This window comes from Athene noctua, chromosome Z (genome assembly GCF_965140245.1).
Source record: "Athene noctua chromosome Z, bAthNoc1.hap1.1, whole genome shotgun sequence".
In the NCBI taxonomy this organism is placed as follows: domain Eukaryota; kingdom Metazoa; phylum Chordata; class Aves; order Strigiformes; family Strigidae; genus Athene; species Athene noctua.
Window position 1 is genome coordinate 11,809,921 of NC_134077.1, and position 26,397 is coordinate 11,836,317.

General features: G+C 42.5%; 1 protein-coding gene across 1 annotated transcript in view; it reads left to right on the forward strand.

The window, feature by feature from the left end:
- LOC141973374 (phospholipid-transporting ATPase ID-like) overlaps positions 1-26,397 on the forward strand; it is a 74,889-nt gene that overhangs the window by 32,839 nt on the left and 15,653 nt on the right. The window contains exons 7-21 of the mRNA XM_074931876.1: positions 154-226; positions 407-477; positions 1,647-1,729; positions 5,568-5,726; positions 6,710-6,798; positions 11,853-12,049; positions 13,191-13,399; positions 15,344-15,387; positions 16,968-17,133; positions 17,924-18,112; positions 18,943-19,058; positions 20,455-20,619; positions 23,058-23,169; positions 24,883-24,988; positions 25,781-25,928. Coding sequence (XP_074787977.1) covers positions 154-226; positions 407-477; positions 1,647-1,729; positions 5,568-5,726; positions 6,710-6,798; positions 11,853-12,049; positions 13,191-13,399; positions 15,344-15,387; positions 16,968-17,133; positions 17,924-18,112; positions 18,943-19,058; positions 20,455-20,619; positions 23,058-23,169; positions 24,883-24,988; positions 25,781-25,928 — 1,927 coding nt within the window. The remainder of the gene's footprint in view (positions 1-153; positions 227-406; positions 478-1,646; positions 1,730-5,567; positions 5,727-6,709; positions 6,799-11,852; positions 12,050-13,190; positions 13,400-15,343; positions 15,388-16,967; positions 17,134-17,923; positions 18,113-18,942; positions 19,059-20,454; positions 20,620-23,057; positions 23,170-24,882; positions 24,989-25,780; positions 25,929-26,397) is intronic.

Here is a 26,397-nt window from a genome sequence, read left to right on the forward strand (position 1 = left end):
GTATGGATCCGACCACATCACGGCAGACCCTGCTCCTTCTTATCAACATCTCAAGTTCTGATGGCACCTACAGTCTGGCTTCAGGAGCAGACCTGAGTATCTTATTTTCCCAAGTGGTGTTTATGTGCCTACTTACTAGGAGTTTTCTTGCAGGTTAAAGGATGAAAAATGGATGAATGTCCAAGTGGGGGATATAATAAAACTAGAAAACAACAACTTTGTGACGGTGAGTACAGTTTCTCCCCATCCTGCTCACAGCTAGTCCTTGTAAGTACTCTTATCATCCATAAGCAAATGAGTCATTAGTGACAATAACTAACTTGGAGGCCTGTGGTGTGCAGAAGCATTGCAGTGCCATGCCCTCTGACCATGGGAACTCATGCCAAGTCTGTCTGTCCGTGTTCAGGCTGATCTTCTGTTACTGTCCAGCAGCGAGCCGCACAGCCTGACGTACATCGAGACAGCTGAACTGGACGGGTAAGCGAGCCTGGCCCTCGAGTGCAATCACTGCTGACAGTGCAAGGCCAAATCTCTGGTGACCCTCGGTGCTGCTACCTGCCCTGCAATAGCTTTTGTAGCAAGAGTTTACTAATACATAAAATAAAGCTTGGGTCAGTATCTTAAAAGTAACATCTTCTGGCAGATACTTTTGCTCTTTCAGTGCAAATGTCATGGGAGAAGGGAACTTTTATTTTTAGTGACAGTTCTAAAACTGAGAGTTAGTTTGAAATGTGTTCTTGCACTATCCCAGGTCACTGGCAGAAACTTTCTGTTACTTGTGTCTCCCTTAGTCTTTTCTCTTAGCCAGATTATCTGGGTGAGATAATCACAAGCAGGAACTCCAGTAATCTCCTTTGGACTGCTATACCATAATATTAATGCATGCACTCTGCAAATGCCTCCAAACCTTGCTCAATCCAGAGCACAACTGACCACAAGTCAGAGGGCTGCAACTAATTTGTATTAGTCGGAATAAACTGGATCTGACCTCATCTTTATGACCCAATTTGCATTACCTTTTCTGCATTGACTGGAGCTAGCATCAGCTTGAAGGACTAAGCAAGACCTGAGAGATCAAGGAATTGTGTCTCTCCCAGTACCCTACAGACAATCCTCTGGACTTTCCCCGTCTGATTTCTGCTGAAAATGAGCTTGTGGTTTCTGTTCATGCAAGTGCCAGGAGACCCTGAACAAATGCAATGTTTCTTTGACATTGCATTTCAAACTCCCCAGCTAGCTAGTTTCAGGACTTGAGTACTCTTCAGGACCAGAATAATGGGAGAAAATCCAGAGCTCTCCTATATACTCAGATGCCTCAGGGTTCAGTGTGGTATGCGTGGCAAGATAGACAGCTGCTCAGGGAGATCAGGGGACTGGTAGTGCACTTTGTAGTGAAAATGAGAAGACAGAGCCACCTCACTGTCTTGAGTACCACGGTGTCATGTCCAGAATTCCTCTTGCTTGCCTATCTTTGCAACTGAAAGAGACAAATACACCCTTTGGCCAGGTAAAAAAGGCCAGTGATGGCATGGTCCATCAGGTGTCTACGGAAGAATGTCCTCAAGAACAGAAGTGACTTTCCGGGAGAGCTTTCAGTTCACATAGGACTTTCAGTTCGTGTTTTTGTTTCGTGTTATTTGGTACAGTGAAACAAACCTGAAGGTGAAGCAGGCACTGACAGTCACTGCAGAGCTTGGAGAAGATCTTCAGAAACTGACAGAGTTCAACGGTGAGTCTACATGGAAAATTCATTTTTGAGGGGATATGCCCAGCCACCAGAGTCCAGAGAGCGCCTGGGAGTCCTCCTTCCAGGCTATGCCCTGCTCTCTGATAGGACTCCTCTGGATGCAGTGGCAGGAAAACAGAATGGGCTCATTGCAATCTGTACAACAGATACAAACAGCATACATAAAGGGATCCCCCTTCATTTGCAGGTCTTGGTGCCATGCATGGCTATAACCTGAAACTGCAGTGGTGACAATTCTCCTTCTGGCTACGCACTTTTCTACTTTTCTTTTGCATCTGTCTGTGCATGTTGAGACTGCCCACCTTGAACTCCAGTACAAGAGTTTGTGTAATTGTGCAGTGGAAACTTTTCCCAAAACTGAATGCTTAGTTCTAATCTTGAACTACCTTGACGCTGCACTTTTACATTGATGCACCAATGCTGATGTGATTACATTTAGCTTCTGAGCAGAGGTGCTTTCCAGACACCGTGCAGACCTGAGCAATAACTCCACAAAGGATAGGTGGCTACTTCCCAGCCTTGCCCTGCCAGCATTTCTTTCCTCTCTTGATGCCACAATAAAAACTGCATTTTAAGATATTTAAAGACAAGCAATGCAGGTGTGGTTAGCGGGCAATATGTCCTTTCTTAGCATTGTTTTGTATATAAAATATAGACTAGACTAGACTGGACTAGAACAGTAGAAATCTCAGGTGGAAAGGACCTGCAGTGATCATCTGTTCCAATTGCCTGACCACTTTAGGGCTGACTAAAAGTTAAAGCATATTGTTTAAGGTCATTGATGAAATGCCTCAACACTGACAGGGTTGGGGCATCAACTACCTCTCTAGGAAGCCTGTTGCAGTGTGTGACCACCCTCTTGGTAAAGAAATGCTTCCTAATGCCCAGCCTAAACCTCCCCTGACAAGCTTTGAGCCATTCCTATGCATCCTGTCATTGGATACGAGGGAGTATATAGCAGTACATACACCGAAATAAGCCAGACCTGTCAAAACCAGCATACTCCATGCTCACACATCATCTGTCTGCAGAGGGAGGATGGAGGAACAGACCAAGTTGTGTTAGTCACACTCTGCGGTGCCCTGCTGGCTTAGGTACGAGAGCATGATTACGGGAAGAGTCAGTATGGGAAAGGGTGGAGTTAAGTGCTGCTGTCCTTGGAACATCTCAAGGACTGCAGGGTCTCAGGAAATATTTTTAGATAAAGAGGAAAAATAATTAAAAAAAAAAAAAAAAAATCTCTTCGAACTAACTAGCTGATTCCAGAACAAATGGTGCGGACATGGCAGAGAGTTAGCATAGCTGGGACTGTCTCTGCTAGAGCCATCCAAAGGCATTGGTGTTTCTTTTGCTTTCTACATTGAGCTTTAGAGAAATAGTGTGTGTGGTCTCAGTTGAGTGTCAGCTCAGTACATCAGGATTTCTTGGAAGTGGTGGCTGAGATTCTGAGTGTTTTAAGTCTTGAGTAATATGTTTTTACAGGTGCAGTTAGATGTTTTACGTTAATAGTCAGTGGCATGCCTTAATTATTTTCCTGAAGAGGCTGCAGTCTGTATCAGCTTGTAAGCAAAATCTTAATCTTGAATAATTTTCCAAGCATTTTATGTGTAATGTTTATCGAAGGATACTGAATTCTTGAAACTGCATAATTAAAAAAATGCTTCAAAATATTTTTGAACATTAAAACTTCAAAAAATCAAATGTTTGTTTGTCCTTTAAATCTCTATTTTAGTTATATTGTAAATAAGAGTGGCCTCTTCGCAATACTTAAAATGAATAAAATGTTTCCCAGGATGATTTATATTAGGCAGAGTACTGGGAAAAGTGCCTGGAATCAGACCCAACCTTGCATTTCCCCAGCAAACCTCTGTAGAAGTATTGAAATATTTATGTAACTCTTTATCTAATTACTCCTTAAGACAGGAAGAGAGGAAAGGGTTGAGCAGCTAATACAGGCACTCAGTGGAATGCTTAATGTGGGTTATGATGTTTGTTGACATTGCAGTGGTTCAGATAAGGAAGATGCTTGCAAAAAGCTGAACTTCTTTACATGATTTGGGGAACTGGGAGATGAGAAAGGAGAAGATACTTACTACTTACCACATGTAGACTTGGCGGTATTTAACCTTCAGGTGAAATGCATTCAGCTATTGTCTTGCTGTTAATGGGAGGAGGAGACAGGAGGCACAGTGCCCTGCTGAGGTGTCTTCAGCTGCAGAGTTACTGGGGTCAGTGCAGGTGTATTGAGTGAATCTCTAGACCTTCTCACTTTTTTGTGATCAGTCTAATTTGGATGAGTCCTCTGATCTCAGAATCAGTGTATCAGTAATCCAGAGCCAACCACTTACCGGAAAGCAGATGTGGGTGTTGACATGCAAGGTACTCACATGAGCTTTGTCCCACAGCTGGCATGAGGAGGGGCACAGCCTTCCTGGTGGGGGACCATGCCCTGGGTTTCGTTCACCAGGATCTCGTTGTGCCTGTGTTTAGGGTTGCACTGCACTGCACCTCTGTTTTCTCTGTGTTTGGCAAGGGGTTGCAAGGGCTGCAGTGAGAAGGGTCTGGTTACTGTAGGCTTTTAGAAATGATGGAGCACAGGTCTGATTGTTCTTGGATTAGCCAGATGATAAAACAGGTCAGCATAGTTGTTTGTATGAGCTCTGATGTCACATATATCACAGAATTTCCTAATCACTTAATCTTTCAACGCTGATGATTTGTCTGCCCCAGAGTAGAGCTACTTTTCTATGAAAAGAACATTCATTCTTGATTTTAAAGTTTGCAGTGGTGGAGACTACTGCAATACTTAAAGTTATACTGTTCTTCTAGACTTATCTGGATTTTGTTTCCTGTATCTTGAGCTTGATGTGTTTTGTCTGAGAACAGCTGGAAAAGCTGTAGTCTCAGCAAATGTAGATATTTGCAGCCTGTGATCAAAATAACTTTAACGTTCCTGCTGATTATCTGATGGATTCCCTTTCAATAAGTCATATTTTTATGTTCCAGTTCTTTTCAATGCATGCACAGGGCTATGCTTTGAATCTTTAGATGTCAGGTGCAAGTGTTGATTTAAATAATTTTTATACTTAAGTATCTGTTTATAATTTTGTGTGAACATGTTTTATTACAATAAATAAATATAAAGAATGGAAATAGAAACAGGATCTCTGATCACTTACTGTGTCAGCTGCATGGCCAAAGAAAGTAGCATTATCATTTTTCATGTGCCACTGGGACTTAAATTATAAAACAGATGAAATTAAAAAACAGTGAACAAAGTCACCTCACTTAATTACTCTTTTGCACCCTTCAGGCTATGATTTTTCTCGCTTAGACTCCTGCAGTTTGAAAGAAAATGGAGTAGGAATTATGTGAGGTCAGCACTTTCAGCTAAACTTATCCAGTGACATCCTACCACTATGAACTTGCTGTGAAAGGATTAAAAGTATGTTGCTGGTTCAACATTTCTTCTCACCCACATAAAAGCTGTGCAAACTTTGTTTTGCACTCTAGCAGTAAAAAATTGCCATGTTCAAAGAGTAGGATAAATCCAAGTTCATTGTGGTTCATTGGATTATGACATGAATACAGGGAAGGAGCAATGTCCCAAAACATCAGTAAATACAGATGTTCATATTTACTGAATACTGAATCTTGTTACTTCAAAACATCAGGATACAGGATGGGAACGACATGGTCAGGAGTGGACTGCAGCTACAGTGTGAAATATTCCCTCTCTGGGGAACAGCTGAGAATATTACTTTGACTGACATCTTTCTGGGCTAAGATTTTCATTTTTGTTTTTACCTTCCTTTTACAGGTGAAGTCAAATGTGAAGCACCAAATAACAAATTGGATAAATTCACAGGAACTCTTACTCTTCGAGGCGAGAAGTATGCCCTGGACAATGAGAAGATGTTGCTGAGGGGCTGTACTATTAGAAACACAGAATGGTGCTTTGGACTCGTTATTTATGCTGGTAGGTAGAAAAATTGAGGTATGATTTGCAGAGCACAGCAGCACCATCATGGAAGTACATCGCACCCAGTATGCACAAAGGAACGAAGTGTTTTCCTCTTTGGGAAATATGTTTCTACCAGGTGCAAGAATAAAAGCAAAGCAATACATGAGACCCTTTGGCTTAACTCTAGGCTAGAAATTATGCATACTACACGGGATGTAAATCTGAGATTTTTTTATAGCGGTCTGTAAGAGAAAACTGGATTGCAAACACTACATTAAAATAGCCAGTTCTGTCTTGATTCTTCTGGTAGCTTTAGTAGCAGAAGTAGTCTTTTATTTCAGAAATGCATGCAGCAAAGTATGTGAGAGAAGTCTTGATCAATCAGTAAAAAAGAATGTAAAGAATTAAATCTGTTTAAGAATTAAAGATGAATTAAATCTGCCTTTACTGGCCCACACTGGGCCAGTTGGAGTCTTTCTCTCACTAGGCTTATTCAATTTTTTTCATTAAGTGTATTTTATTAAAAATTCCACATTATTTCTATGCAATTTTAATCCATATTGGAGTATCAGCGTCACCAGCAATATCATTGTATGCCATTAGGTCTATGGTTTTTATGAGCATAGACCTTCTATTGTTTCTATACTGCTGTAGACATGTGAGATGATGTATAACATGTCACCAATAACACAGCAGTATCAAGTATTCTGTGAAAAGTAATTAAACCTGAAAGGGAGGATTGACTGTTGAAAGAAGAGAGCAGGTTCAAAATCTGGAATTAATGGCTTTATGTGACTCTCTCTATATCATCTAAAGCAAGTGACATACTTAACCTTTTTCTGCCTAAGTTTTCCACTGGCACTGTAAACTGGACTTACCTGTCTTGAAGAGAGCTGTGATGAATATTTATGCTGTAAAGCACAGTGGGGCCTCAGAGGTAATCAGCTTTAGAACAACTAAGCTTTATTACTAAAATTCACAAGTGTCTTCATCTCTAGGGCCAGACACCAAACTAATGCAGAACAGTGGAAAAACAACTTTTAAACGGACAAGCATTGATCGGCTCATGAATGTCCTTGTGTTGGTGGTAAGTCTGATTAATGTGTCTTCATTTCTTTAGATGTATTATCACTTCCAGATGTTCCACCTCTTTGTCCACACAAATGAGGTAATATCATTAGAAGTGACTAATGATAAAAAGAAAAATTATCTAATAATTTATTAGCAGCCTGAGTTCTGCAGGGCCCCTGCCAGCCCATCTTGCAAAGCAAGGCCATTACATTGACAGCATTAAGGACCTTTCTTCTGAGCTTTTAATTGCTCTGCTCTCCCTTGCCCTGTGTTTTTTTGTGAGAATCACTTTGAAGCCTGAAAATGCCTTTTTTTCCCTAGTAATGTTGTCATTTTTTATTTAAATAAACATTAGCAATTCTCCCTCTTCCTCCTGATTTCTTAGCATCTCTGGTGATGTCTACATAGGACTTGGTAATTGAGTTGTTAATTTACATGATGCCAGCTTCTGGCGTAACACATTAGGGTAAAATGTTAGAAATGGTCTCATTAATACTCAAAACCTGGTGTTTTTAGCAGCTGGGAAATTTGACAACACTAATCTTATATAGCAGATCTAATTTGAGGTTTAAGCTTGTCACTGGTTTTAATAAATGGCGAACAGTTCCAGGCAGAGGTAGTGATTCTTTTGTGGAGACTTTCCCAAGATTTTACCACTTGAGTTTCAAGCTGCTCAGGGAAGGAATACATACACTCTGACACTGCTTTGCTCAGTGTTGCTTGAAGAAAAGCTCTTTCATTTCAGGCTTTTATTTTACTTTGGGTGAAAGCATGCCATGCTTTTTCACGCATGCTGTACCATCTTGGTTTATGACACTGGGAAGGTCCCTCTGTTCCCTCTTCTTGCCTCCTGACCTTGCTCTCCAGCCCAGCCTGGCAGCCAGGGTGGGGCCAGGATCCACCCCAGGTGCTGGAGCAAGCCCTGGAGAAGGCATCCAACAGCAATCTGTCCATTGGAGCAAGGCTATCCTGAGCTCTCCCTCCCCTTCGTAACTTCGTGCCTCCTCAGCACTGGGGCTTATTATAGCACAAACGTCTCCAGGATGGCACCATTCTCCCAGCTTGCCACTTCATCTCAGCCCCTGCTCTCCTGCTTTTTTCGTGGGCACAGGGATGGGAAATGTTAGTTGACAGAGCCAGTTGTGAAATTGTGCCAAAGCAGCAGTGAATAGCTCAACTCCCAGAGATGTGAAGTGGTGGTAAAGCAGTGACACAGCACAGAAAGCCACTCCAAGGTCATCTTCAAGCCCTCTTGAGTCCTTAGTCCATGTAGAGTAAGGACATGCCCTTGACTTCAGTAACCTTACACCAATCTCCACTGAATGAAAATCTTGATTACCATAAACAGCTTGATTTCTTCAGTGTTATCTTCCCTTACACTTAAGAGGACAGCAAAATCAAGAAAGGTTTGGGACTCCTACATTGAAAATTTTGCAAACATTTGAAAAAAATGCACTTTTTCTTAGGTGTTCTGCTATGGTTTAGGTAGAAAGGAGGATGGGGTCTGGGGTAGGGCTGTGAGGGATCCACAGGGCACAGAAACAGAGCAGAGAAAAACTGAATAGGGAACTCAGAATTTAGCATTTGAATAAGGTTTGCCAAATCTCCTCTCATAAGTCAAGGGTCCCACCCAGAGCTTTCAGTCTCTTTGGCCTCTCATTGTGAATGTGAACAACATGAATTTACATCCTGGCTCAATTTTAAAAAGCTGAATAAGTTGCAGTTGATTGCATCAGCCTCTGCCTGGATTCTCGGACGCTGATGGAGCCAAGGGTGTGTTTTTCTCCTTCTCACATTTTTAAGGCACCTAACATTTTGGTGTCTAAATAAAGCTCCATCCTGTCCTAAGAACCAGGCTCTTTGCACATCCAAGGGATGTGGCATCAGGTCCTTCCAGCTCACTGGGTGGTCAAAGGTTCCAAAGTGCAGCCGTAAAAAAGGCAGTGTATTGAGCTCCTCAGCTTGGAAGTAAAAAGCAGCCACAGCTTGCTATAAATAGTTCATTTTAAGTGTGATGAAACTTGTTCCATGTTAACAGTGGCAAACCTATTTCATGTTTTAATCGTCCATAAAACTTTCAGGCACAAAGCAGTGTTTAAGAAGGGTTTGACAATGGTGTCCTGATTATACGTCACCCTGGTCTGTCCCAACAAGGGTTAAACAGGAGTGAACCTCTCCAGATGGCAAGCATAGCTGTTTTTTTTCATGTTTGGGAGTGTTTCTTGTTGATCTGAGAGAGAAATGAGTATTTCTCTGCCAGGGACGCATCCGCCAGCTTCAGGAATGCTTTTTCCTCCAAAACTTACTTTTTAGCTGTTTTGGGGAAGCATGTTTTCTGAGAAAGAGGGCAGTCACCTTCATCCCTTAAACAACTTACTGCTTCAACTTCTGGAGCAGAACTCAAAATGACAATAAAGAAACTGAGACAGTTTGAATTTACAGTCCAACAGGAAATGTTTGTCAAAACTCACCTCCTCTTTACAAAAGTCCTGCTCAGTCCTGCAGATGATCTTTCACAGGCAGTCCATGGGCACGGCCCAGAGAAGAAGGACGTTCACCACATGATCATGCACAAGCCTACTATCAGGGTTTTTTCATGTCCTTCTCTTGCAGAGCTCTGGTTACAGTTACAACACCCTGCACACAGTTGTTTCTCTGCAGAAAAATTAATCTCTAGGGTCACTGTTAACGGCTCAGTCTTTTGCATTTGTCTCAAAGCAAACAGCATGTTAGTGAACTTTGTGTAAGCATGAATATTGCACACAAGTGGAGCTTTTAGGGATGAGACTATTGACATGCAAAATGCACATAAAGCAAAATGAACATAAAGCAAGTGCAGTCGTAGACAAGAGCTGCTGTGATATGGGAAAGTTCAACTGCTGTCTTGCCCCATGTGTATTTCTGTTGCTGAATCAGATGTTGAATTTCCTACATAGATTGTGGCATTCTACAAACTGACAAATTTTAACCTGTGGGGCAGCGAGGAATCATTCAGGATACAGTTATAAGATTAGTTTCTTTTACAAGAGACAAGGTCTGGAGACAGAAGTAATATCTTTTACTTGAACAACAGAAATATCTATGAAATAGATAGTCTTGTCTATTTTCTCTGACTATGTCTGTTAGTTTAATAAAGGACATCACCTGTCCCTGGATCATGACTCTCATGTATCCTTAAGTCCTGATGATTACAACAGCACAATGTTTTTACTGATGGTCACAGAGTTTAAAAAACACTGCACCACATTCCTTACTAGCAAGCAATATTCTCTCAATCTCACAAGTGGAGTAGTTTGTTTGCCTTCCCATGACTAAATAGAAAAGCTACTATGTGGAACATGAATGTGTCCCCTGAAACTCAGGCCATCAGCTCTTTTACCAGCTTCTTGGTATTAAAATTCAAGTTGGACTTATGTGATCTTTTCATCAAGCGATTCAAATGACTCCATAAAAGTATCCTTCCTCCTCTCATAGATTACCTTAGCAATACAACTATCAGCTTTACCAGCAATGTTTCTATGTTTATACCTCAGTTACTGTTTTTAAAAAAGGTTGATTATGTTGTAATGTGATTGCTACTGGGTAGCCGTATACGTAATGGCCCTACTTACAGATGTTTCCTCCCTAATGAAGATACTTGCAAGAGATGATTTTTAATTGCTCTGTTGTGCAGCCTGATGATTCCATATCTACATTTTTATGAGGATGTTGCTTGTTTTAAGTCAAATATTTGGAGAAGTCCGTATCAACAGAAATGGTTCTATTATAATTTGCCCAGTAATAATGTCAAGCTAACTTCAGTTTATCTTTCCCACAATCACCATTTCTACCCTTCAAATATTGGAACTGTATTAGCAGATTTTCAGTATGGTGAAACTTCCTAGTTTTCAAAGCACTGTTAAAAATTAATATTACTGGTTAATAGAAGTTATCAGCTAGTCCCTCTAAGCCTTCATCTTTAAATTACCTGGACCCACTGGATTGAAAATGCTTATTATTAATAGAAAGAGCCACATAGCATTTCTGTCTTTTCTATCTGCTACATCATAAGGGATAGATACTTCTTTTTGCGTCTTTCCTCCTCATTCTTGCAGGACTGTCTGTTGAACGTGTCTGCTTTTTCCACATCTGTTTAGGAGTTTACTCTTTTCTGTTCTTGATATATTATATGACTATTAGATATTAATCGTTCTACAATTTCTTGCAGTTTATATTAATTTCTGTTAACTTCCCTTCTTCCCCTTCTTTTTGTATTCTTTTCCAATTGTTTTGCTGTGTTCTTTTCTTTTAATCAAAAATACTTTATGACCTATATAATGTTTTTGTGTCTATTAAATGGTGTTCCTGAGCAAGCCCCTGTTTTCACTAAGGTGTCCCCTCCCACTTTGAAATTCTCTTCCCAGTTGTTCTTCCCCTAGTTGCTTTAGGCTTCAGGAAATAGGCTTCTCTGAAGTCCAAGGATACACATCACTGGTTAGTGTTGCTTTCTGTTTGCTCAAAGGAAATGTAATCAGATTGTGATGGCAGGTACCAAGGTAACCATTAGTTCTGAGTCAGAGTTTAACTCTCCTTTAGCCATCAGAATGATAGCCAGTGCTGAATTCCACACTGCACAGTGCTGGATTTTCTGTTAGAAAATGATCTTTAGTAGCTTTTCAGAAATGCTGAGGAAAACTGTGATACATCCAGGAAATGTCCAGGCAGTCCTCCAGGCAGTTTCTGTTCCCAGGTGTTTAGCCAGATGTTTGAGGACCCACAGCTCAACTCACATCTAACAAGATTTGGTGTTCTGCAGCCAGCTGCCCATGAGCACCCTGGTTTAGGTGTCTGCCTGGGACTAAAATTCCCAGGTGTTTGAGACCTTGTGATTCCAAATTGCCAGGCTCAGCACCATGTAGTTTTGTCCTTGAGGTAAAAGTGGCATAACTTTTCTGGTTTTCCCCCTTCATCCCTAGGAACACTTTCCTGTGATTCAGGCTGTCCAACTCAATCTGATTAGGGTCCTCTGATTAACCTGTACACAATAAATTCCTTGTTTCTAAAATGCAATATTTTTCTGTTTTTTTGTAGATCTTCGCATTTTTAGCACTGATGTGCCTTATCCTAGCCATTGGCAATGGCATCTGGGAGTATGATAAGGGCTACTACTTCCAGGTCTATCTGCCCTGGGCAGAAGGTGTCAGCTCTGCCTCCTACTCTGGCTTCCTCATGTTCTGGTCATATGTGATCATTCTAAACACGGTGGTGCCAATTTCGCTCTACGTCAGGTACGTGCCAGAACTTCCTTTCAAGTTTCATCTTAAGAGAAGTTTAGCTTTTGCCTTAGCTGGGAGCATCATTTTCACTAGACACAAATGCAACCCCATTGTGGACCATTGCACACAATTACAGTGATGTTTTTTCTTATTTCTGCTGCCTTTGGAGGTCTTTGTCAGGGTTGGAGTGGGGCCAACAGTGAGCCCTGGAAGAGAAGAGGATGATTTTGTAGTTGAAGGGGAGGTGTAGGTGCAGGATGCTATAGGAGTAAGGCTGGAAGCCTGCTACAGTTAGCGTCTTGCTCTCTCCCACTTGCACTGCCCTTCAAACAAAGTGAATGTCATGTTCTTTGAGGTGGCTGTAGGGCTCATGTGAAGAGTGGATTACTGGGTAAGTAGGTGTAATCAGGTTGAGGTTCCATAGTATGTGGTGCTTTATGAGCAGAGTGAATTTTGCTGCTTCCCAGTTGTTGCAGGCAGGCTAGCAGGGGTAGAGTCGGCATTGTGTCCCCAACACTCTCAAAACCTTGAGGTTGGGATGTAGACTGAGTAGGTCTGTATATTTTATCATTGGCACCTAACTCTTCAGACAGCTTTGCTACTGAGACTCTCTTTTGTGTTGGTAAATGGAAGGAATTAACCCCGCTCCTGTCCAATATGTCACACCAGCAGCAAAGTGCAAATTCATGTCATCTGCAAGCTGATACAGCCCTTTGACTGCATAGAGTTACACAATGACTCTCTGTTGTGGAGCTCTGGATCGTTTGAGCCGTGGCTGTGCTCATCCCTGTCACCAGGCTCAGCTCAGCCCAGAGCCCTGATGGAAACTGTCCCTGTCTGAGCACCACTCCTGAAACTGCACCAAGTGAAACTCATTCCTCCCTCCTCACTTTTAAGTCTGAGGACTTCAGAAACTTTTCAGATGCATTTATAAGATGCTTTATAACTAAAGGAAATGAATTTACTATAAGCCTAACAGATCATTTCAGTGGGACTTGCTTCAGCATTGCTTACTACAGGCCATTTAAGGACAACCCTGTCACTACCTTCAAATTTGTCTTCTAATTGCAATCACCAATGGTAGTGCTGAAGATAAAGATCTTGTCCCTTAAACTAATGAATATTCCATCACCTTTTCTTTCTGTTTCACCAGTGTAGAGATTATACGATTGGGTAACAGTTTCTACATTGACTGGGACCGTAAAATGTATTATCCACTGAATGACACACCGGCTCAGGCCCGTACCACTACACTGAATGAAGAGCTGGGGCAGATCAAGTACATCTTCTCAGACAAAACAGGGACTCTTACTCAGAACATCATGTGTTTCAACAAGTGCTCCATCAATGGCAAATCCTATGGTATGTTATCTACTTGTCTTATTCTCTGAGTTTTATTCCATTGTGCCTCTCGGTCCACAGATGTGGTATCCAGAAGAAAGTGTCCTGTAAGAAGCTGCAGTGATCGAGTGCAGGGCTGCTCATCAGGGCTGCCTGAACAGCCCTGATTACATCATTTGTGTATCTTAATATCATTTTCCTGTCCCTTTTCTTTCCCCTTTTTGCCACCCTTTTACCTCCCTTTTTCTGCCCCAGTATCATCCCTACTAAAGAATCTGCACCTTACTACATTTTCCTCATTGGTCCCAGTTTTACTACATAGGTACTCAAATTTGGGTTTTTTTCTGATAACACTACCTTGGTAATCTCAACCTTTTATGGTATTATTGAAATGGTTACCCAGGGATTGCCAACCCTGCAAAACATAACACATAACTCACATAACTCCCTCCCTCTTAGCCACTTGTGAAATCAGCCATCCCTCATGAGGTTATCTGCAATTTTTGTCAGCTTCCCACACTGTTATCTCTCACGTTCAGCAATTTCTCATGTCATGAGCAGCGGTTTTCCACATCCTGTTCAGGTAGCTGAACCTTCGGTCAGCAGCTAGTCAATGGCCTGGTCATTCTTCTTCTGCACTGACATACTTCACTTACCAGAAGAGAGAAAAATTTGTAGAGAGATGGAAAAAATGGGAAATTGTTAGCTCCTAACAGTAAAAGGCTCATTCATTGTACCACCTCGGGCAGTTTTCTTCAGACTGACTAATTGATGAACAACATTAGATTACCACCACTACCCACTCCCCCACCCCCACCCCCCACCCCCCCCCGTGAGAAATTGATCACTTATTCTTAGGTTGATGCTTGTCTTGCCTGTTTTAGACCTGCTGATGGACTAGTGTGCCAGGAAGCTTGTCTTTTTTTTTCTCAGTGCTATCAGATGGACTAATAAAAGAAGTTATGTCTTCCTATAAATCTTGGTTTGTGTATATTTGGAGACCATCATATCTCAAAGAGTGCTACTATGCTAGCCAGTGTTAGTGCTGTTAAACAGTTTGGAAAATATTCAGTCTGTTCATTCATGTGTCCTTAGCTGACTTTTCCAAAGTGGATGTCACCACTAACACAGATACAGGTTGTGGTTTCAAGAAATTAACAGGAAATATGGGAAGGGAAGGCAGATGGTCTACTACCTATAGTTTTCTAAATGCTTAGCAAAGTACATTAGAATGTACTTTGGTTTGCTGGTCAGGGGCATTTGGGAAAGCCATGTCAGAAAGGATGAATTAGTTCTGCTGCCAGGTACTCTGGAGGTTTAAATTTCTCATTGGGAAGGAGGTGTCCAAAAGCCTCTCGGTTACAGTTCCAAAGGGATCAGCTGATGTGCAGTTCTCAGGAGAGATAACTTCTGAGTTTATTCTACACCCTCAGGGCTTTCGTGAGGGAGTACCAGTACCTACAACTGACTTTGCTCACAGTTGAGGTTGCTGGTGCAGGTATGGAGCAGCTTTGCTACCTAGATGTGGGAAGAATGGGCTTTAACAACTCTTCTGTGGTTGTCCAGGGACTGTTGCAAACTCAGTATGATCCAGGAGCTGGATTGTGTTTTGGATTCCAAGAGAGGTCATCCCCTGAAAGCACTTTCATTTCCTACCTAGCACTATGTGTTTCCTGGGTTCAGCTTGAAACAAGTCTTCTTCACCCAAATGCCAGTCATTTTTTTGGTAACTGTTTTGTGTTTCAAGCATCTGTCAGTCTCTGGATTTTGTCATGGATTAACACAGAAACTGACTGATATGGACATATCAGTCCCCAATACCCATATCAAGATATTTATGCTTACTGAAACTTTTTAGTTAGATACTAGCTTCAAAACACTTTAACCAATTTTTGTGGTAGAGAAGCTCAGAGACTACACTTATCTGGAGTTTGTGGCTATAACCTCAGTCTTTCTTGTTTGCAGGTGATGTGTATGATATGTCTGGACAAAGGATAGAAATAAATGAGGTAAGTGCTCAAGTGCTATCAGGACATGTGCTTTCAGTGAACGTGCCTGCCTAAGTTCTAGTGGTCACAACCCACCCAGGCATAGCTCATGCTCTGGACCCTGCAAGAGCTGATGCTCTTGACCCTGACAACAGGGATGTATGTTTTTGTGGATTTCGGAGGATTGCCAGAGTGGCATTTTGTTCCAGTAAAGCCTAGTGTAAACCTGCAGATTGAGTAGCCAGAGTGCCCACTGTTCCCTCAGCTTCACATGACATCCTAGTGCATGCATAGCTCCTCTTGAACGCTTGGCCATTGATGCTTGTTGAAACTTGGACATCAGTGAATTTTATTATCCTTGGCAGTTAATGAAGGCTTTGGTGGGGAATCAGCAAGTTCAGTTCATATCGATAACAAATTCCCTTAATGTCTGGACATTGAGAAGTGTGAAAATGGGTGACTTATCCATTTTGCTCTACCCTCTGCTTGCTGGCACAAACCCACAGGTCTTGGATTTCTAAAATGTCTGAAAACTGCATGCAGTAACCCAAGTAACAAAGGGCAAGATGATGATGAAAATCCCACTCCTCATCCCAGTGATCCATTTTCAGACCATTTACAACTTAAATTACCCACTGAAACTGGCTATTTGTGATGTGCCTCCAGACTGCCCTCGCTCAGCCAGCAAAATGCAGAAGGCTGGCTTTCTTGGGGAGACATGCTGGTCTGCCAACTGGATTCCCGGCAGCACCTCCTGCCCAGGATACTCGCTGGAGCAGAGTCCTACTGCCCGCACTTCCATGGTGTTGCAGTGCCTGGACCTTGCTGCGCAGACGAGGGGGCAGGAGGGGTGGGAGCGTGGGTCTGTGCTCTGTGGTAAGCGCTAAATGTCAGCTTGCAGAGGTCAAAAGGGTGACTCCCATGCAGGAAACTCTGAGCTCATCAGGGACGGGGTGGGAGTTGTAATCGTCCTGGGCAGGCAGTGCATTCCTTCATGACACATCATGCTGTGAGCTTCTGGCCATTTCTCCAGTACATTTCCCTCTGCTTGGGGCTCCCTTGTTCTTAGACAAAATGGGCAGTGCCCATGCAGTTGAACCTTTACATCACTTGTCTGTCATCTTTTTTCCATATGTCTGTCCCATTTTTTCCCATTCTTGCTTTGGGAGAATAGGGTGGAGAACACAGCGTTTTGAATTGTTTTAAACTGGGCTTTCACATTCCCTTATCACGGGCAGCCACTGACATCAGGAACATGATGCCTCCAAGCAGGCATGTGTTGAAGGCAGGCATTTCTTTGCTGTAGAAACTCTTTGGCAGGGATCCCGTAGGAGCATTTGCTGTCATACAGAGAAGGCATCTTTAGCTAATCAGGTTCTCAGCCCGAGTGCTGCTCTTAAAGGCACCTCAAATGCCTGTCCCCTCCTATAATTTAGTAGTTTTCATGACCTCCCACTTACTTAGACTCACCAATCTCATGAACAGCTCTGCAGGAGAGGGCCCTTTGTGAATGTAAGGAAGACAGAGGGGCTATGATGGGCAGGCACTGGTGTACAGGCATATGAGAGCTCCACAGATAATATCAAGCCATATTTTTGCAGAACACAGAGAAGGTTGATTTCTCATACAACCAGTTAGCCGACCCGAAGTTTGCCTTCTATGACCATAGCCTGGTTGAAGCTGTGAAGCTGAGTGATGTCCCGACGCACAGGTTCTTCCGGCTGCTCTCACTTTGTCACACAGTGATGCCAGAAGAGAAGAAGGAAGGTGAGGACTGTTGAAGGCACCAGACTGAGCAGTTATGTTCACCCTGCACCACAGTATGTCTCCTCTCCACAGAAGCTGTTATTGGTCCTTTTGGCTCCCTGGTGATTTTCTGTAGTCTATGGCTACACATAAATCAATGTCTTTGGAGATGCCACATGGGAAGAGAAAGGAGCAGGGCCTCCAGTCCCTATGTGTTCCTGTGGTGGACCTGACACTACTGCAAATACCACATCTCTGGAGTGCGGAAATTGCAAGTGCCACAGCTTCCCTGAGGTGGCAGATGACTTGCCCCACTCTTTCTCCACTCTGCACCAAGTCCCACAAAGATCATAGAGCAGCTATCCACAGGGGACTCATTAGCTCTACTCACCCAGTGTCCCCACAGGTACTGGGTCAGTCTCCTCAAATCCCAGACAGGGTGAAAACTGTTCTTTAAAGGCTAGAAACATTAATTGACACATATAAGGTAAAAATACTGATCAGAAAAATACATCAGATGTAACTAAAAGTGGTTAAACCAAAGGGAGTTGTCCTCTCAGTGAGATCTGTTGGACTCCAAAGACAGTGATAAAAGACCCAAAAGAGTCTAGGAGGCCTCTTATACTGGCCTGGAGGATGGGTTGATGGGGCTTGATGAAGACATGTGGACATAAAGTGCTTTTTAGTGCTACACCATTGGGCATAGACAGAAAAGCAAAGGGTTAACTGCTATAATGTCTTTGATTTTGTATTTGTTTAGCTTCAGAAACAAGGCAGAAGCTACATCACTTGGTTTTTTCTTCCATGACAGGTAACTTGGTGTATCAGGCTCAATCTCCTGATGAGGGAGCCCTCGTCACTGCTGCCAGAAACTTTGGATTTGTGTTCCGGGCTCGCACACCAGAGACCATCACTGTTGTGGAAATGGGAGAAACAAAAATCTATAAACTCCTGGCTATTCTTGATTTCAACAATGTTCGCAAGCGAATGTCTGTTATTGGTATGGTCCCTTTGCTCCCTTCTTTCCATTCTGACCTTTTAGTTATTCAAGTTGGCCGTCATTCTGCTGTGATGTCTTTTCCTAGGAGACCTCCTTCGTAATGCTTTCTGAATAACATTTACTTCTGAATGCTTGAGATGGACTGCCTTGACTTTTTAATTATACAGCAACAGCACTAGATAAATCCTTAATTTAGGCGGGTGAGAGAACATCTTAACATCTGGACCACAATGATGCAGCAGCCTCCTGAAGACACTAAACATTTTGCATATCTTACCTATTTGATGACAATGCAGGAAAGGTCATCCTTCTAATCAGCTTCAAATTTATCCACAAAATCTGAGGAAGTGGGAAAGGAGAAGGCAAGGATGAGTAGAGAAGTCCAAAGGGAAAATGGACTAATGGTTCAAGAAACTTTGTGTAGCCTTTATTAACCCTCCAACACCCTCAGACACTTTGAGGATTGGAATATCACAACTCTAGCAAGAGAGTGGTAGTGCCTTTACTGTTAGGAGCAGCAGGACGGGTTCCCTAAGAACAGATTGTTCTTGACTTGAATGCAGATGTCTTGTCTGAAGTGCTGCTTGTAGGAATCACAGTCCAACAAAGCATCTGCTCAGACCAATGCAATCTGGGTACAGTTGCCTGTGCTGCTACCACTAAAGTGGAGAGAGATTGCATTTTCTTTTCTAAGCAAATCTTGATTCCTGGGAGCTGGACAAAACTTGGTGGAGTTCAGACACCTCTAAAAACCTTTATTTGTTTTGATGGAAGTGCTGTGAATCCTAAGTGCCTGAAATCTGTAGCATTTCGTCTCCTCTTCCTTGTAGTGCGGAGTCCAGAGGGTGACTTGACTTTGTACTGCAAGGGGGCTGACACCATTCTTTATGAGCTGCTTCATTCATCCTGTGACACTCTCAAAGAGGAGACCACAGAACACCTGAATGTAAGTGTTTTCTTCGCACAACAGCTCTGCATTTGATGGTTTCCTTTCCTCCAGGTATGGAAATGTACTGTGGGTTGAGACAAAAAGCAGGTTTCAGAAACAGCACCTAAGCACCATTTTTTAAATTATGGAATAGAGAAGGTAATTAATTTATAAAGCCTTAGGTCTCAGATCAGTTGCCTAAGCATGAGCATCAGGTGCTATCTGAACTGCTCCAAGACATCTGGACACAGATGGCAAATAGAGTGTGAGACATCCAGAAAACCTGTATGTCTCTGCAGTAGGAGCTGGAAGCCAGGCAGGATAGGTGAAACACCTGAAATGGCACAACACATCAGTGTTTTGGCAACTAAATTCCATCCAAGTCTGCTGTTACTCTACAACGCATGCACCCAACGCATTCAAGCATGCCTTGGATCAGAATAACTCCGCTGGTCGGAAAAGGGTCACCTTCTTGAACAGAATTCAGATCTGCAGCAAATGTGATTCAAAAGGTCTCAGTCAGAAGGGACCGGGCAGGTTCTGGGACCTGCCCTTCGTTTAGACCGTGTAGGGGCATATGGACTGGGCAGCAAGGAAAAAGCATCGCTCAAATTTGTGGCCTTTTATATTGTTGATGGTGTGCACTGGGAGGTGGTTACTCACATAAGGAGATGTTTTGGCCAATATTTACTCCCCCTTGTGATGCCAAATCCTCCTGGTATGGTGCAGAGCATAACAAAAAGTTTTGCCAGAGGGGTTGTGCAATAGCAAAACCATCTCTGCTCACTGCCTGAGAGAGTCAGAGGAAATTGCTGGCAAAGGAAAGGGCAGAGCAGAGCTGTGGATGTGTCCTGATGCACCTTTACTTCAAGCCTGGGGGAACACTTCAGTTTTCTAAATGGATCTCTGTTATTCCACCAAACACTGAGATCGATACCATCAATCATACATCTGCAAGGAAGCACAGTTACAAGGACTTGCTGAGATGTTATGACTGTGCTCATGCTGTGCACTTCAGCCAGCATTTGTACCCTAAAAATGTTGACTCCAGGTCCCAAATTCAAGGCTGTATTCAGTGTTTATTTAGGTCTCACTCTTATGAACCTTTTGTTGACAAATATGAGCCTGGGAAACAACTGCCTGGTTAATGTAAGTCTTTAGAGACAGAAAGTAGGAATGCCCTTTTGAATTTGTTTTTTGTAAGGACCATGGATGGCAAGGGTAAAGTGGTCTGGAACTAGTTTTAAAAACGCCAAGGTTTTTGGTCTAAGGTGTGATTTTTTTTCACCTTTTCTCTGCAGACTTTAGGCAAGAGGCTTTTAGAGATAGCTGTTTTCTTTCTGAGGGTCCTTTATAAGCCCAGGTGAGCAGACCGTTTTTCTTTGACCTATTCTGTCTCACCACTGTCTCGCAGGAGTTTGCTGGCGAAGGTCTGAGGACACTTGTGGTGGCCTATAAAAACTTGGACGAAGACTACTTTCAGGACTGGATCGGGCGTCACCATGAAGCAAGCACTGCCTTGGAAGGACGGGAAGATAAATTGTCAGAGTTATATGAAGAGATTGAAAAAGACCTCATGGTTGGTATTTCAGGGAATCTGGGCCAAGCTCTGGGGGAGGCAACAAGGATCGTGGTTTGTCAATAAACAGCTCAGTAAGACTTAAGTAAACATTGCTCTGCAAACAGCTCAGTGGGTTGTGTGACAAGAGCAGTTAAGAATATGGCAGTCCTGGGTTTTCACTGGCACCTCCATCAGGAGTCTGTAACTGGGGTGTCAGCCACTAGTGCTGGGGAATGGTTTTATTTTAACTCACGTGGGTGTCAGAGTAGCTTTCTGGTGATGAAGTGACATACCAGAGTCTAAGGGAGATGATGTGGACACAAATATTTCATAGCTACCCTTTGTATGTGCAAATGGCTCATCTATTTACTTTCCTGTCTTTGAAATGGCAGGCAGTGAATAATCCCCAGTGCTCTTCTATTTCAGAGAGGGTCTTCTTTGTTCTTGCAGCCCTTGGGAAGGATGGGGAGATGATGTCCATGAACATGTTTGTGTCGATTTGGAATAGGGCTAAACTGTGATCTTCAAGTCATTCTTCTCTCCCGGAGTGTTGTTACAGCTTTTTGAATGCCCTGGGGGGCCTGCCTCTGTTTTAGACCCATGAATAATGAATGAAAAGGATGTGTGGGATCTGAGGGGAAGCAATTCAGCTTTTGCACTTGCAGAAGTGCTTTCCTGAAGTCTCAGAAATCCTGGGAGCTGCACCATTGCTCCTACCATTAGCCATATGCTCAGGATGCCAGCAGGGCCTGGGAAAGCAACTGTGAGCCGAGGAGATGCTGACCTCTGGAAATTGAATAGTCCATTGAGCAGAGCCTACTGCTCTTCTGGGTCTCAACAGTGGAAAATGCTGATCCTCCAGTCCAGAGAATACATTGTACAAATGCTCTGTGGGTCATGTTCCAGCCAGGAAAGACACAGACATTTAGGAGGTTGAGGGGCCAGCTGCTTTGCAAGGAAGGGTTATGAAGCTTATGGCCTGAGTAGAGAAAAAGTCATGGATTCACAATGTAAAGAAGGGTGGCTCAGAAGAAAATGCTGTTTATACCAGACCATTCTCTGTACTCTGTACAGTAGTGGCTTTACTTCCCAAAGGTGCTGTGGGAAGAGCAGAGGGTGGGTGTAGGGAAGCCTGGCTTGTGACAGAAAATGGGTGTGAGAGCCAGAGTCAGCAAGGAAGTAGATGGGTCTTGTGGAGGTGTAGAGGACTGCCAGGTATCATAGTCTGGTTGATGGGCAAGAGCAGAAGTCCCTGTGTGTGGCAGGCTCCTGCTAGGGGCCCTTAATGCGAGTAAGGATATAAGGACCCAAGGGGGTGGAACATGGTTAGATTCAGAGAACAGTAGTAAAAATACTAGTTATTGATTGACCTAGAAACTTAGGAAGATCCAGTCAGGAAGGCATCACAACTGTCCCTCCAGGTGCTCTTATACCCATGGGCAGACAGGCAAAGGCCTGTGAGCAATACTACTGTGCCTTTCTGCAGCTCCAGAAAGGCAAGGGCTGTGGGGAATACAAGCCCTTGTTCTCTCTTCCTGGGCACATTTGACATCGGTGTCCATCTTTCAGCTTCCAGTTCAGACTCAGGCTGCCAAGGATAAGCAGGTGCTCCCAGGAGGTGGCTTTGTATGCTACAAGCATTTAAGGTCCTGCTAGCGGGACCAGGGACTACTTCTGTAAAATGTGGATTGTGCAGTTTTGAGGACCCTGTAGAGAAGTTCCATCAGAGCTGTTGTCTACATTGATAACATTCATAGCTGCTGAATGATGAACATCCCAGGAAGCCAAAAGGGATCTTGGCTTAAAGCCAACCTCTGAATTTAGTCTCCCAACAGCAGGAGGTAGGTGGTAGCAGATGCTATCTAAACCTGAGCTAGCAGTGAATCTTTCATGTCCCTTTGATGATAGGTTAAAGCCACCAAGTATCTCCAAAGTGCAGAAAAAGCAACAACTTTAAAATAATGTTTGTTTCTTGAGCAGTTTGTGGTTTAGCTGTGTGACAGTGTGGAACAGGAGTGGGAATAGGTCTGTTACGAGTTGGAGAAGATGTTTAGCAGCCATATGACAGCTGGGGTACAATATAGCAGGGAGGAAGCATGAGAGGATGCATGTGAAGGTTTGGGGACATGGATCCGATCCACAGCTGTCTTTGTCCCCCAGTTAAGCTCTATCTGCTGTGAAGGGGACATGTGGAAGAACAGAGATCTATAGGTCTGCAAACATGTTGGCAAATAATTTCATGCATGTTCATGATCCATCTGAGCCTGGAGGATTAGATACTAGAACATTTGCAGGATCTGGCCTCTGTACAGTAAATTTGCCGAGGAAGAATGAAAATCAGTAAAACCTTATTCCTGGATTTAATTTGTGTTTGCGTAAGTAATTATGTGGAGGTCTAACACTCTCTTTTGCTAGCAATGGGAAGATTTACCAGTTCCCTGCCATTTTTTGTTAAGCTGCTAGGTGCCACAGCAATTGAGGACAAGTTACAAGATGGAGTCCCACAGACAATTGAGACTCTTGCCAAAGCCAACATTAAGATATGGGTTCTCACTGGAGACAAGCAAGGTAAGGCGGCTACAGTTCTGGATGTTTCTCTTTTCTCCCACCAGTGGGATGGTTCTGCTAACATCCATGTTCTCATTCTTCCTTCTTTGAAAACTGCACAGAAAACACGCTCACAGGGCTTTGCTTCATTGTCAGTTAGGCAAAACTCCAGTAATATGGAATTTGAACAGGTAACAGTAGATAGTGCCCGTTCTTAATTCCTGTCCTGGGGCTGGAAGTGTTACCTGAAATAAAGACTCTTGAAACCAGAAATTAGTTTAGAGAGGAGATATTGCTTTATTCTATGCAGGGTGCTACGTGAAAAGCATCCACAAATCAAGCACCTCTCACCAAAGAACTTAAGAGTATTTATACACTGCAAACTACATGATTACATATTTTCTATAATGATCATTGGTTAGTTGTTTATCGCTTCTGTCCCTTGTTGGTTAGTAACATACAGGGGCTTTGTTAACTTCCTGCACAAGCTCAAAGGGTAGGGGTCTGTATTCAGGCAGGGGTCTTAAGCTAATTTATGCAAATAAGTTTTAACAGGCTTCCATGTCCCAAGATGTTTCTCTTCTTCGAAGACAGTAGCTCCTGGTTAAAAGTTCCTTACTAATTATTGTTGACAGTTTGAAAAACAGCCTGACTGTGCCCAATTCATCCTTGTATCTGATGAGAAACACTTGTATGGATAACAATACGTACTGTGTGGCCTTGGGTGTGATGGGAAGCATTTGTGGGGCCTGCAGTGTGTGATGAGAAACAGTTTTGCAGCCTACAATTCCCAGTATGGATAGCAAGCACATAAAGTGAATAAGGCCTTTTGTTCAGGGTAACAGAAGCAGTGTGAAGGCAGCATCCTTTGCCTTTGGAGAGGTGACCAATGAGCATCCCATAGTCCCTGTCATATGCTGTGAAAAGGTGTCACTTTAGCTGACCATCCTGGTGAAGAAAGTGGAAAAAATTTTGTCCTGCTTTCCAGGAACTTTAATGCTGAGGTGGATGTTGGGTCTGTTTCAGTTTGGTTCTGGCATTAATGATCCAGAAAAGAAATGGAGAAAACACAGGCTTTTGGAGAAAGCATTAAGTTGGAAAGAAAATGGCAAATAAACTCCAATGAATTCTTCTGAAGAAATAGTAACTTCACTGAAACAATGATGTTTCAGGGAGGCCCAAAGTATTTGCAAATAATTTCATCCAAGAAACAAGCAGAGAATTTTTGAGAAAAATTTTGAGAAAAAACATTTCATTTTGTCATGTTCCAAATGTAATAGTTTTGCTTATGAAATAACAAAATAGATTTTTTTCAGTATTTTCTGAACAAAATGTCTCAATACTCCTCTTCAGAACTATGATTTGGGGCTTTTCTGGGAGTAGGGAGAGGGAAAGTTAAAAGTCCTGAAAAAATTCTTCGGAATCAACATTAAATAATTTTTGTTCTCCAAGTACATTGACCAAAAGGTGTTCTAACTTTTTTCATTTTGGTAGAATTATTTTTTTTGTGGCCTTGTGAAGCCAAATTAGGGGAGATTTGCTGCTACATCCATCTAGGTGAGTCTCTTGGCTCTCTTAAACTGTTGACTCTCAAAGGCTCAGTGTCAACAAGGCTCTGAAAGGCTCACTCTTTTGAGTGAGAAAGAGAGCTTTTGCCATGTGACTAAAAAGGCCACAGAGATGGTGGGTGAGTTGGGGCTGCTAAGATGGGTGATCTTGGTTTATCTTTCCCAGAGACGGCAATGAATATTGGTTACTCCTGCAACTTGCTGAATGATGACATGGAAGATGTTTTCATTATTGAAGGCAGCACATCTGATAATGTACTTAATGAACTGAGGTAAATGACTGAATTATGCAGCTTCACTGCGTGCACTGACAATATTTGTACTTTGTATCATTCCACCCTTTTTTCCCATGGGCTCTACTTGGTGCAGTTCATCCAGGGACCACAGATAAGGGCTACCTGTCTCCCTGGAAGAGCCAGCAGCTAAAAACAATGTAGGAATTTCCTCTGAGAATAAACTCTGGAGCTTCTTGATCCAAGAGGTCAAATCTATATAAAAGTATAAGAAAGCAGCATCGGGCAGGCAGTATCAGCTGACATTTGACAAGTGATCTGGAGTCACAAAGCCTCTGGCTGCAGGCTTGAGCTATGCTGTTGCTCTCCTGCTATTGCCATTCATCCACATTGTCATCCTTTGCTGGGATATGGTCCTTTTCTAGCATTACCTGGAAATCTACCCTTCTCCCTTAGCTTCCTCAGTAGACACAAGTTCTTAGGTATAGGTGGAAAATGAGGAATTTTTTCAGTCCTTTTCTCTTGAAATAGGTGGTTGCCAGACAATGCACACAGAAAATTGGGGTGTCCTTTGGGTTCATTCATGACACTCAGCTGGTTTGTTTTGACTTTAAATCAGCACAAGTTTAGCACATACTTGTTAGAGTGTCAGAAACATGTGGATGATCTGCACAAACAGCAGCAGCTAAACTATGCAATAGTTTTAGGGATACAGGGAAAATTGAACTAAACGATCAAAGGGAGGCATTTATTTTTTATTTTAATAAAGTTGATGTAATAAAACATATATATCTTTACAAGCCTTTCATAATTATTCTGGACTTTTTTTAGGAATGCAAGAAAAAAGATGAAGCCAGACTCCTTTCTGGACAGTGATGAAATCAATATTCAGTTTGAAAAATCTTCAAAAAACCCAAAAATTATACCTGATGAGCAAGCAAATGGAGTGTATGGTCTGGTTATCACTGGCCACAGCCTGGTAAGGAAGGTTCAGAGTCATGTTGGGGCTGAGTTTTCTGAAGAACTTAATGTGATAGGGACATAATGGAAGTCTGAAAATCCTTTTAAAATCTAACTCTACAGGACTAATTTTTTTTCTCCTAATTGAAGATTAGGTTCAGTGATTATCTGAGACATCAAAGGTGATGGGCAAGGTTTCAGAAGACTGGAACAGGGAAGAGTTGGCCCTGATTGTTAGGTGAATAAGAGGGGTAGAGAAGCTGTATCAATTTTCATTTCCAGAAAGGTACTAGAAGAATGATAAGACAGTTGGTGGATGCAGCAAGAAGAGAAGATAACATCAGACATGAGTTTCAAGTATGCCAATAATGTATTCTACTAAATCTATCTGGTAACAGATATATTTAACAGATAGGATATGTTTCTTGTAACTTAACTAATAAATTGTTTTATATTCTCTCCCGTGATGTTCTTCCAAGCAAATTGAA